The sequence below is a fragment of the Ptychodera flava genome, chromosome 19, assembly GCF_041260155.1.
Source record: "Ptychodera flava strain L36383 chromosome 19, AS_Pfla_20210202, whole genome shotgun sequence".
Taxonomy (NCBI): Eukaryota; Metazoa; Hemichordata; class Enteropneusta; family Ptychoderidae; genus Ptychodera; species Ptychodera flava.
Genome location: NC_091946.1, coordinates 22483395 through 22496831, shown reverse-complemented (window position 1 = coordinate 22496831; position 13437 = coordinate 22483395). Strand labels below are relative to the sequence as shown.

The window sequence follows — 13437 nt, the reverse complement described above, 5'->3', positions numbered from 1 at the left end:
TCCTACTACCATAGACCCTATTTTTTTAGTGCCTGTGCTACTACTAACAAGTACTTTCTGACTCATTAAGCAAAGATGTATCCATAGTTCGGACAATTTATACAGAAAGGTTACACAACAGGATAAAATTATTTATTTCCCATGACCAGATGAAACTGATGATGTGCACGAAATTTCTTGCTGTACTGGCTCAACACAGGTGCAGCCAATGAACAATGCACTTTTAAAGGGGTCTTTACTATGACAAGATATATTGTGCATTACAAGTAATGTGAACTGACTAATTTTAAGTCATGAGGGTAATTTTATTAGCTGTTCATAATTTGCCCTGTCACTGAAAATTTTTCGACTTGCTCTCCCGCACTCAAACTTCATTTTTACCCACTCCCCACTTATTTTTGCCTGTTTCCCCTCCCTACTGTCAATTTTTGAAGCTCCCCTGCCCTGTGGCGGCAAAACAAGCCTATTTCTCCTGCCCTGCAAAAAATCCCCCTAAATTTTGTCACTCCATTTCTCCTGCAGACATGGAGCTACCCTACCCTGTGATGAAAAACCTGTTGATTTTCCCCAGTCCTGTGAAAAAATTTCCCCTGAAAACAATGGCTCAACTTCCCGTCCCTGTTTTAAAAGTACCTTCCCCTCTCCTCATTTTTCGCAAAGCTCTGTCCCCGGGACAACCAACCGATATCTGCCCTGCCCGACAAAAAAAACTAAAATTTGCTCCCCTGCCAGCTAAAAATACACGTCCCCTGCCCAAGCAAAATTAATAGTTCCCCTGCCCATAAATATTGCTGTAGCTCCGTTGGCTGCACCTGTCACCACATGTTACGAGAGGCGATTTTTGCCAACTCGTCCTTGCGCTTAGAACTGGCGGTATTAAAACAGTAGCAATAGCAGTCGCTTGGTCCGGGGAGGACAGTGACTTACTTCGATTCTTGTTGTAACTGCGACAAGATGTGTGAAACGATTCAGTAGATAACTGCGTTGTAAGCTTACCGTACGCGAGTATGAGATTTTGTTGTGATTTCTATTCAAGCTATGGTATTTCCTAACATTTGGAGAGTCAAAAGTTGATCTTTCAAAGGCTAAAACGTGACCTTCTTTGAATATCAACACATGTATAGTGAATTTATCAAGGCATCGTTGCACAACCCATGGTGCGTCAAGCACTCGCACGCACTATTCGACACAGTATATTGTGTACAGTCACTCGCTGTCCGGTCCTATACTTACCGATCAATTAACTCCTCCGCCAAATCGGGACTGCAAGCCCTGTTTTTTCCACTAACTGAAGCCATCTCCTGATCTGGTTTTCGATGTCTAGTTTGCTACGGCGTTTAGACGCATTACTGCGCTGTTGTCTCCGTTCCTTGTCAGAATCCGATATGACCGGGCGTACGTTTCTCACTGTAAGACGCCATTTTCTTGTGAGGAATCTAATGCGCATGCGCAACACTCACACTTTATGTGTACTCTTGCAAACTCAAGCCATGGGCGCCGCCATAATCGGGTGCGGCACCGTTTTATTATTTGACTCGTTCAAAGTTACACATGCGATTTGAGTACGTGGCCAATAACTCGTCTTTGCACACCCTTCAGTAAGTTAATCCACATGAACTAATTCTAATTTGAATGTAAAATCATGGAAATAATGCAAAAAGTTACAGCTCATGTGCCTTTAACTCTACGGAGTAAACTAACTTTTTTTTTTCATTTTCCACAAAACAAAGCAGTGAAACCATTATTTACAAGAGCGGTAAAATGAGCTCCCACAAGTGGTTGGCCATAAAAGTAATGTAAAAAATTGAGAGTCCGAGTATCTGCGTTCTGCCTTAATTATTCTGACCGACTGACATAAGTGCTAACTTTACATAAAGTACAAAAAACCAGCGACAGTGGTTTAACAAAAAATCCAGATGTTCAAATCCAACAAAGCATTCTTGTGTTCAACATGTCAAGTTTAAATTTATGTTGTTCCTTCCTTGACTTTGAAGTGACAATGGGAAAGTAGCCTGGGTTGGCTTAACTGACGAGGACGATGAGGGCGTGTGGAAAAATGCTGATGGTGACGTAATCTCTATTGAACAAATCTTTGCCAATGTCAACGGATGGTCAGAAAGCGATTTAGGAAATTCAAACTCAAAGGACTGTCTTAGCGTCAGGCAAGATGTAAATGATTGGAAGGCTGACAAGTGTAACGACAAGGCCAAGTGTGGATGTCTTTGCAAGCAACAAGGTAATTTTACAAATTGACTGTATTCCCATAGCTGACTATAACACCGCATCTCCCGTCCTATCATGTACGTGCTATACAGTTTTTCTGTTATGTAGTTCCTCGTCTATTTTCAGTCGCTTTTATATGTGTTAGATTGGCTTGCTTAAAATTGGCCACTGGCTTCAATGTAAACAAAATATTGACACATCGCGATTGTGCTTTGGCGACCGGTAGACATATACACATTGTCACGCACAGGGCATGATGAACAATAGATACAGATAAGCCATTGGAAGCAAATTGAAACCTCGTGATTTATTCTCACATTAATGATATTTCAGGTAGTAAAGCAATGGCTATATAGGCTAAGCTTATTTCTACAGAGTTGAAAGCTTTTGTCTGGACAAGGTTAAAAAGAGTCGATATTGAACAGCAATTTAAATTGTCTTTCAGCGCCAGCTACAACTATCTTACCGACCACAGCAACTACCACCCAGCCAACCACCACAGCAACTACAACCCTGCCGACCACCACAGCAACTACCACACAGCCGACTACCACACCAACTACCACCCAGCCAACCACCACAGCAACTACCACCCAGCCGACCACCACAGCAACTACAACCCAGCCGACCACCACAGCAACTACCACACAGTCGACTACCACACCAACTACCACCCAGCCAACCACCACAGCAACTACCACCCAGCCGACCACCACAGCAACTACAACCCAGCCAACCACCACAGCAACTACAACCCAGCCGACCACCACAGCAACTACCACCCAGCCAACAACCACACCAACTACCACCCAGCCGACCACCACAGCAACTACCACCCAGCCAACAACCACACCAACTACCACCCAGCCGACCACCACAGCAACTACAACACAGCCGACCACAACAGCGACTTCCACCAAGCCGACCACCACAGCAACTACAACACAGCTAACCACCACAGCAACTACCACCACAGCAACTACCACCCAGCTAACAACCACACAAACTACCAACCAGCCGACCACCACAGCAACCACCACAGCAACTACCACACAGCCGACCACAACAGTGACTTCCACCCAGCCGACCACCACAACAACGACTACCCAGCCGATCACAACAGAAACTACCACACACCCGACCACCACAACTTCGACGAGTGCATTGGAAAACACGCTAGCAACTACAACCACAGCGACCACTTCAGGGACCACCATCATGCCGACACATATATCTACATCCACGATATCGGCAACTGAAGACGTCAGGGACAACGTCCTTTTCGATCTGTCAAATAATTTAGATATGTCGACAGTAAGCTTGTGGACAGGGGAATCATTACAACTTCGTCTATTAGTATCTTTCCCAACCGGCTCTTTTTCGCTCTTTGTAACGTTTTGTATGCCCGTGGATGATAGTTGTACCGCTCTCCCGGTCGTTGGACTGGCAACCGACACAGGAGGTAACATCGAGACAAGCGCCGTCTCTCAGGTCGTTGACGACTCAGCAAGGATAGTGAACGTAAATTTTACGAACATACAGGTGACCTCCGGCAGTAATACTGATTCAGAGAATAGCCTCGCTATCATGGTCGACGTCATGCTTGATGACGTCGATTGCATCACGAACGGGTCTTTGATAGAACCGGAGGCATCGGCTCATTATCAGCAGACGAGCGGGGGTGACGTCACATGGCTAGGGCAACAGGGCATTATTCCGCTTGTTGATATCGGCTACCCACATCTTGACATCCTCACGACACTGGATGGCAATATCGATCCTGACCATGTGTTCAATGGGTAAATAATTCTTCTCTGCGTGAGTGTCGTTCTACTGACACTCTCTGTCTGTCCGGCGTCTGTCTGTCTGTGTCTCTGTGTCTCTGTCTGTCTCTGTCTGTCTGTCTGTCTGTCTGTCTGTCTCATCCATCCGTCTATCCATCCACCGACCTGATAAATCCATTAAGCCGACTTCATCGGATAAAAATTTCCTCAGCTACCGAACACAAGTTCTAATGTGTTTTTCAACACCCTTCCTTCTGAACAGTTTTGAAAGAATTTGGTCTGGCTCTCCCGCCTCCTCAGTACTGAAAACGAAAAAATGTACACAAAGTTTCCTAAATTGTTGTGTAGATTAGTGAGCACAAAGGAATGTTTGGAATGTTGATGAAACAATTTTTCATCGGTTTTGATTCTCTGTTTTCAAACTAGATGCCGTAGCGACTGACCTGCCATGCAGATAAATGCAAAGATAAACTTATCTTCAAAAGCACGCTCCCGAGGCAGGAGTGAAGTACGTCTGTATTTACAATATGTATGCTTTACTAGTATTTCATACATCTAAAAACAAACATTAAAACGTTAGTATCCCGAGTCTAACGTTGAATAACACGCGTTTCCTTGTGAAGCAATCTTATAACCATTGTCTCCGTGTTTTTAACGTCTTCTACTTAGAGACGATGTGCAAATCCTTACAAGCGTAAATCACTCAAACGACTCGACTTCTCGGGCGTATAACGTCACTCTGACTTGGCTATTGACCACCTTCGTCGAGTATGATACAATGGTACACTACCAGGGACTGGACAGAGAACCAACGGTGAATTTTAAAGATACGGTCTTGACATTTCAAGTGAGTAGATATTCTTCCCTTCCTTATTGTTTCGACTTGCATCATGATCTGCCAGGTACACTGGTCAAACGTGTGGAAGGTAGCACATAGATAGCTATGATATATCTAAGCAATAAAGCACACCCAGCGGCGGTATACCACGAGATTTTTACCAGTTCACGACATATATGCACGAACGATAGCGAGTGCATATATGAAGTGAAATGGTCAAAATCTCGTGGTATACCGTCGCTGGGTGTGATTTATTGCCATTATATCATAACAATATATTGAAATTCTGGCGTGGGACGTCATAAAAGACTAAATTTTCCTCAAGCTGGGAGCTAGCGCGCATGCTAGCCGTATACCACGGTTCTTTTCGCGTCTCGACCAATCAGATCGCTGTATTTGCACCATCAATATACTGGTATGATATAATATATTATAGCTTTTCAATACCAGTGAATTTTGTGACGTCATCCCTAGATTATTACCGATAATGTATCCGATTATCCAGCATTTTGGCCCTAGATATTTTCTACATCGACAGATTTACTGGTATTGCCAAAACTATAAAATAATGGCAATAATGTAACCCCTCCCGACCCGTAATGGACTCGAGCAAACTTTACACTCTATGAGTTTACTCGACTTCGTCTTGTACAGTCATCATGTCGTGGACATTTTGCTTTCGTCCATTATGAGTCTCGAAGGGGTAATATTCGTAACACTCTCTTTACAACCAGACAAGAGAGTTCGTCCAATGGAAACTATGGTACGTCTTTAGCCTTCTATCGGCGTTATAACGTGGCTATATGAAAATTATATGATATTACAAACAACGATGGATTTAAGAGCATAGGTCTTTGCGTCGCACGCATAGAGAATAAAACAGTGAAATACTAGTAATATAAGTAGTACCTGTAAAGAGGGTTTGCTATGTCAAATTTCAAATATTGAGTGGATTTGTAAAACTTACTAAATTGTTTAATTTATATATCTTACAGAAACCTTTCTGATTTTTGACATGATTATTCTTGTCGCATGAGACTGCTTTCTGACTGTAATTTGACTGTGATCTCACAATGTGTATGCTATTGCACTGGATAGTACTGATAACGCGTAAATTTGCGCCCTCTGTGTTGATCTTGCAAGTGCCTCACCTCGCAACTTGAATATAAGCTGGGATCTCTTGTTTTTGCTTTTGACAAAATTCTAATTGTCACAAGCGGTTGTGAAAATAGTGTTTTGATCAAGACTGCAATATTTCAAGACTGCGATTTTCTGGTTTTCAGATTGGAGATGTTCGACTCTCAAAAACGGTAACTTTGACTTTCAATTTGTCGGTGAAGACATCAGAATATGGAAGCGAAAACAGTCGAAGGCGTTTCATTGGTGTTCTTCAAACGACATTCAGTGACGATAGAGGCAGGATTGGCTCAGCGTCGACAAAATACATAGAATTCTACCATTCAAGTCCATCGGGTAAGCTTAGCTTAGCTTTGCATGTTTAATTTATAGTGCATTGAGCGGCGATTCAAAACCTTGAAACGGTCTCAGACTAAATGTTGGACTTCATCAAATTTCCTTCATGGTACTCGTATTTTAATTCTACCATCGATCATGAAATCATTGATACAATCATCGAAATATCTTTTACACTCAATGAAAATTTAAGCATTTATTTATTTTGTGAGTCGAAGTTCATTGACCGTATATACCTCCATATCATTTTGCGATAGTACATGCGTACACACATACAGTTATTCACCTAACTAGACACGGAGTTCGAATGATAAAAGGCAACGGTATATCTTGCATGTTACGCGAGTCAATAGGGGCGCTGAGTCCATACGTATGCAAATTCAGGCGTCCAGCGAACTTTGGCCTCAAATTTCCCAATGCAAGTAATTATTTTTCGGCGTTTATTACGGCGAAATTACCTACAGCTTTTAAACAGGGACCAACAAATGAAGTTTGACTGAACCAAAAAGCGAGTTTTTGTCACAGCATTTCGCATTTTGTTGTAACTTTACTTTCACTCGTCATGCTCATCATTGCTGTTATAGTTACGTGACTCGATACCGCCTTTCTTTCTTGCCTCAGTATTAGAACCACTGTATTTTACAAACTTCTTAGATCCTGTTATGTCATGTCCAAACCTTTTTATCGTCTTTCTTCAGAGGTTCCATCACCTGAAAGTAGCGTTTTCCCGCTTCAATCTTTCATCGTGAAACACAACGATGAGCAAAGTCTCTACGTTTGCGTCAGTCGGTAAGTACACTTCGCTGGAGAACCATTAACGCGCATGCGTGCGTTAGGGACGACTGTCTCAGTGGTTACCCCTACACAGCGGTCACCTCTGTGGCAATGCCGTAACATTTTACATGTTAAAGGCCCTCTAAAGAACAGCCGCCTCTCTTATATGGTCAGTGGCCACATATTATTGCTTCCAATTTGGTACAAAACCTGTGTATAATGGTCAGCATATCTGACTTTAAATGATCTCTGTCCAAAATGTGTAGACTGAAATTATGATGAAATGGGTGTATTCTGACCAATTTTATGTCTGCATGACAATTTAGAAATTAAACGAATAAGCTTATATTATGATTTTCAACATATTTATGTTTCGGAAATTGTTATTACCAAAATCTTTTCCTGCATTCACCACTGAGTACACCACAAACGCTCAAAGTAATGCCACACCCACCCTCTGTAGAAAGGCCACCTCCATATAGTGGTCACTTTCGACCTTCCCTTTCCCTTGTGTGACCACTGTACACAGAATTCAATGAACGAATATGCCAAATATGACCTTTGACTTTAGAGATGAACGTCGCATTTTCTAGACTTTGGTATTACACTATTTGTGATACTCTTTTACTCATTTTATCTGTTAACCCTTTGAGAGCCAAAGTCAATTTTTGTTGCCTTATAAAACATACCCCGTCATTTTTTTCAGATTTTCGCCAAAATTTTGATAAAAAAACTGCAGTAGATAAAATATGATATACATTTGGTCCAAAATTAGCTAAATAATAACAGAAAAATGTATAAAAAATGGTGAAATGTTTTACAAAAATTTTGGTGGGAAAAATTTACTGCTGTAATCTAAAAGTATTTACGTGGTTTCACTTAGCCATGGTTCAAATCTGTGATTTTCATTGAAGTCATTTCTCTTGTGTTTGTGGTGTACATGGGATATGTTTAAGTTGAGTAAACGCTACACGGAAAGTTATTCTCGAAATCACACCCCAGCAGCAACCAGGAAGATTGCATTCAGGTTCACCGCACAGACTCCATTCTGATACGTTCGCCATGAACTGTATTAATTTGCACTCACCAAAGTCAAATATTTTTGCATCAAGTAAAGTGATACACATGAGAGGCCGTTTTAAATTACTCATTTTTTCATTCTCTGACTTAAACTAAGCCTGCATTTAGCTATGTCCCAAGTCTCGCTCTAAGGCTTGGACCATTTGATATCCTGGGGGCAGGGGAAGTCTAGAAGATTGATGAGGTAACATTATTTTTCTTTTACCTGATCCATTGTACATGATTTTTTTCCCTACTTGCCCATCGTTTTTTCTTTGTGAAGCCTTCTATGGCGGATTGATTTCATAGACATTTGCTAGAATCTTTTTTTTCCAAAATCTTCCAGACCCCCCCCCCCATGTTATCAAATGATCCAACCCTAACACAGCTTTCTGAAGTACGTGACCTCTATCATTCTATTTACCATGTACCTAGGTCAACCCTCAACGACCACTGCTTCCACTTACAAAGGAGCGGGACAACCGAACAAGGTATGATGTCAGTTGTATCAAAGTTCAAAAGTCATTGGCATCTCAGGCCCGCCGCATTATCACCAGCTCTCTAATTACCTCGCATGTTGTTGCTCGAGAACATGTGCAAACCAATAGTCATTCTCGTTACATGCAAAAGTTCTTTCGTTGTGCGTCCAGTCAATGCAGTGAGAGATAGTCGCTTTTACGATGATAGAACTGGTGCATGTTTGAGGAATCTTTAATTTTTTCAATTCAGTTTTCTACACGTAGGAACATCATGTGTACTAGTGGCCCGATGGTGACACTTTCAGAGAGCACGGGCATCCATGCTCATTCGACAAAATTTCAAGATACCCCTAATCTGGGATTTTTCAACAAAAAAGACCCCCTTATTTTTAGAAATATGGGAGAAAATACGACCAACAATACCCCCTTAACTTACAAAATCCAGGAGAGGGAGACGTAATATCAGAGTCAGGTCAATGCTAAATTATGAGATTGTTTTCACATATAATTACACATCAGAGTCTGAAAGAAACTGTTCACTTTGGATCAGGAATGTCAAACTCATAAAATTCATTAGATTTCGAATCACAGTTTTAAACCAGATCAAAGCATAGGAAAGGCACAATGAAACTTTTGATGAAGTCTGAGTGTCTGATAGGTATTTCCTGGGATATTTCAAACCTTTGTTAGGCCAGATTTTTGGAAAAGTACCCCGTTTTCTCGATTTCTCGGACCCGTGATAGGGAATAAAAAACACCCCCTTTCCCATGATTTTAGGAACACGCATGGATACCCATTTCCCCCAGACGGTGACACCGCCGGGATTCGTGGCAATCATGATTAAATAGCAAGCCTTCGTTGAAATATCCGCTTAAAAATGTCTCATATTCTGTAAACTTGGTTGCGATGCTTATATGTCCCTCGCATGGAGGTCAAAGTTTCCTACATTACTAACGTGCGCAATTTTATCAAAATTTTTGTAACGCCGAGACAGAAGTGCTGGTTAAAGGTCACATACGTGCTCTTCGAAGGTTACGTAAACTTGGAAACAGCTGAGAAGTCACCGCCATCTCATTTTGCTCAGGTGTAAACCAAGAAGCAATCACAGAGCTTCGATTTAATTAATTGAGAATGCAGTTGCAGTTTGGAGCGTCACCTATTGCAATATCCCTGGTAACACAAAGGTGAAAGGTTACTTGTATGCAGGTTCACCTCTCTTAGGTACAAGGCTTTCAAAAGTTGAGATGAGACTTTTAGTAGGCAAAGTAATTTCTAAGTAGCATCACAAAAGACTCATTTAACGATTAACGTAGATTGCGCCTCGGGGACAGATATTCGGACTCTTAAACTTGTACAATACTTTTTAAGGGGACAGTTTGAAGCTCTTGAGAGAGAGAGAGAGAGAGAGAGAGAGAGAGAGAGAGAGAGAGGAGAGAGAGAGAGAGAGAGAGAGAGAGAGAGAGAGAGAGAGAGAGAGAGAGAGAGAGAGTTGCTTGTGTCGATCGAGAAGTTTGTGTTCGAGCACAGTCTCTCTATCCAAGGACTGTGGTTCAAGTTGCCCAGCCTAACCAGCCTCATTTTTCATTTCCCACCAGTGCAAAAACACAATGTGAAGAAGGTTAACGGTGCACAGGAAGTATCTTTAAGGTACTTCACCGACAGTATGGAAGAAACGTCAGATGTGGCGTATGAAAGCAATGGTGTCACGTGGCAGCACAGGACAAACGATGATTGGATAGTTTCTACAATGGTAGAAAACAGCGACCAATTACATCCCTGGCGAGGTTAGTGTTCGTTCTCGTTCTCGCTTGCAATTTCAAATTCACGAAAACTGACAGGTTCTATTTCGTCAATAGTAATACTCGGTCACCGCAAACTTTAGCACACAGATATGTCGTCAAAAGCCTGTTTACTTACAGAATGTCAGCTACCCTTGCGCACACTGTACACAATCTGGTGGTCAATCGTTTTGCGTGGTCGCTAAGTGAACAGCATCACATGATTGCTACTACAACTCACGTGATCAGATTCCCTTTAATTTTGTTTTAGTGCGCGATTTATGGAGTGTTGAAGCTTAAATTGTTTCACATACTAGCTTTTCTTCTCATTTTCTCGTTTCAAAACTTCAGATGATGGCGTGGGAATAAGTCTGTATGACAGTTATCTGTCGTATTGGCGCTGCCCGTGCTTCAGCTGAAGACAGATCTCTTCAAGCTTCTCAGTGTTGGAGGTGGTACATTTTATATACAAGTGGAGGTCCCCATCTAGTGTGTCACGATGTCTAAGTTATAAAGCAAACACGTGACTGGAAAAACGATTCAGCAATTAATGGAGTTCACATGATGGCATTCTACCTGGCATATCTGTGTGGAGTTTTTTGGAACTGGTCAAAAACGCGCATTTTTCTCACCAGAGAGCAAGATTATTGTCAAAAATGATGTAAGGCCAACTTGCCTGGCTCAATTTTCCATCGCGTTGTTTTTGATGTTCGCTCGTTGATCAGCGCTCTCGACCAAGTTTCCATGGTGATAGTGAACGATGAGCTGTTGTCAAATTGAATTCTGTTACAAAAATCTCCTTCGTGAATTCACTTAAAGTACGAGACCGCACAACATAGTTTTAGTTGCGGAAAACTCAGGAATAGACAGTTGCCTATTACGTGATACTTTTTCTTCAAGTGCCGAGTTTAGCGGATTTTTTGACGTCAAATGGCGATTTTACATGAAAATACTTTTCACACAAATGAATCTTTAGCGTCTCAAATTGTTCACTCGAATGTTATTAGCCAAACAGTATAGTTATTCTTTCAAAATTCTCTTTTTCCATCGACGGAATAATCGCCCTCACTGCCTTTTACTATTGAACCACGGTCCCTCCACAGACCGTAGTTAAACAGATATTGAAGTTCACAAATGATTGCCTGTTATCGTAATTAAATATCAAACAGCAATACCTTGTACGGAACTGAAAGATTTTCTAGAAGAGACTTTTTACATTTATTATTAGATTGTCGAAGATCCTTCAACTTGAATATTTCCCAAAACATTTTAGTTTAAATATTGCAGAATTTCAAACATGTATTACTGCTGTTTTAGTATTCTATTTAATCAAACATTAATCACTCTATTTGATAAAATAATGAAATAAAAATGACAAAAATAACAGAGAGAGAGAGAGAGAGAGAGAGAGAGAGAGAGAGAGAGAGAGAGAGAAGAGAGAGAGAGAGAGAGAGAGAGAGAGAGAGAGAGAGAGAGAGAGAGAGAGAGAGAAGAGAGAGAGGAGAGAGAGAGAGAGAGAGAGACGAGAGGAGAGAGGAGAGAAGAGAGAGAGAGAGAGAGAGAGAGTAAATATACCGAAACGTTCATTTACATCAGCCACTCAGCCTGTATATTTTTCAGCAAAGCATCTTGTATTGACAAGCAACCGAAAGTGTAATTCAAAGTACCATATATATATATATATATATATATATATATATATATATATATATATATATATATATATATATATATATATATATATATATATATATATATACTCTCATACATTATAAATGTGTATGTTTGTAAATATGTATATGGGGACTGTTGCTGTAGATAGATAGAATTCTCATGTATGATTTAGAGCATTTACTATGATTGTAAATATCCTTTAAACATTGAAACTGTAAATATTCTAGACGATGCTTATTTGAAAATTGGCGTATCTAAATAAAATCAATTTAGTATTTGCATTATTCTCGAGTATGAGTTTTTTTTTCATAATATAAAGCTATCTTGATGACGTAGTTTGATTACATCATCATTACATATGGAGAACTATAGATGAACTGCGTCAACTGTATCTGAGCATCGTACTGTAACATTGTTCCTATGACGACGGGATCCGAGAGTATAATCTTCATTGGCTCCCGTCCGCATCTCGATTGCGAAAGGTATAACTCGAAAGAGCTCATTTGCATTTCTTTTGGCCATTGAACATTTCATACATTTAATGTTATCCAACGCCGATAAAATCTGCCACACACTGCTAGTGACGATAGCATCGTTTTGTTGTTATCAATTTGGTTGCTCAATAGGCCACTTTCATGACCCCTGCGTGACCCTTACATCCTGGCATTATTATTGGTATGAATTTGCCATTTTGAGTTCAAACTCTTCAAGAAAGGACAGCCATATCATTTAGTTTATTCAGTCAAAGTCATTTTAAAACAAAAATGTGTAATTTTCTCTGTTACAAATGGGAGAAAAGTTTATGTTGTATAATGCTATGCGATCAAAAATGCCAGGATGCAAGGTCACTCAGGGGTCATGGAAGTGGCCTGTTGATGTGACAATGTATACAAACAGGTTGTCGTTTGTTCTTTTCAGACGAACTTGAAACAACCTGTTTGTGCGCCATTTTATGATCCAGTTTCTCGGACCTCACGTCGGTTGAAACGCACTAGCTCTCTAAAATGTGTAAAACATCACTCAGGCCGAAGTCATTACATGGTCTAAACCACTTCACAAGAGGGGGATGAAACTGCAACAAGTGTAGAGTAAAGCGATATATTGACTACAAAACGACCAGCGGGGGTTGGGAGACCCTTGTCATGAGGAGAAATAAAACGCTTCGTCCCATCGTCAGCACTGGGACAGAAGGCATGAAGACGTGAAAACGCAACAGAAACAAAAGCCAAGAGACAACCAATCACGGTGCAGATAAATCAAAACCATGGAACTGAACATTGATGTCTGCCGGTGCAAGTGTGCCCAACTGAAAGTAAAGTGGACTGTTTGACATGGCTGTATCGGCCAGCCCCGTA

At 40.9% G+C, this 13437-nt stretch overlaps 1 protein-coding gene across 1 annotated transcript in view; it reads left to right on the top strand.

The window, feature by feature from the left end:
- LOC139118928 (mucin-22-like) overlaps positions 1 to 11836 on the top strand; it is a 45327-nt gene extending 33491 nt beyond the window's left edge. The window contains exons 4-11 of the mRNA XM_070682495.1: positions 1995 to 2236; positions 2669 to 4022; positions 4677 to 4854; positions 6129 to 6318; positions 7017 to 7107; positions 8587 to 8642; positions 10226 to 10414; positions 10760 to 11836. Coding sequence (XP_070538596.1) covers positions 1995 to 2236; positions 2669 to 4022; positions 4677 to 4854; positions 6129 to 6318; positions 7017 to 7107; positions 8587 to 8642; positions 10226 to 10414; positions 10760 to 10827 — 2368 coding nt within the window. The 3' untranslated portion in view covers positions 10828 to 11836. The remainder of the gene's footprint in view (positions 1 to 1994; positions 2237 to 2668; positions 4023 to 4676; positions 4855 to 6128; positions 6319 to 7016; positions 7108 to 8586; positions 8643 to 10225; positions 10415 to 10759) is intronic.
- Positions 11837 to 13437: the final 1601 nt, after the last annotated feature.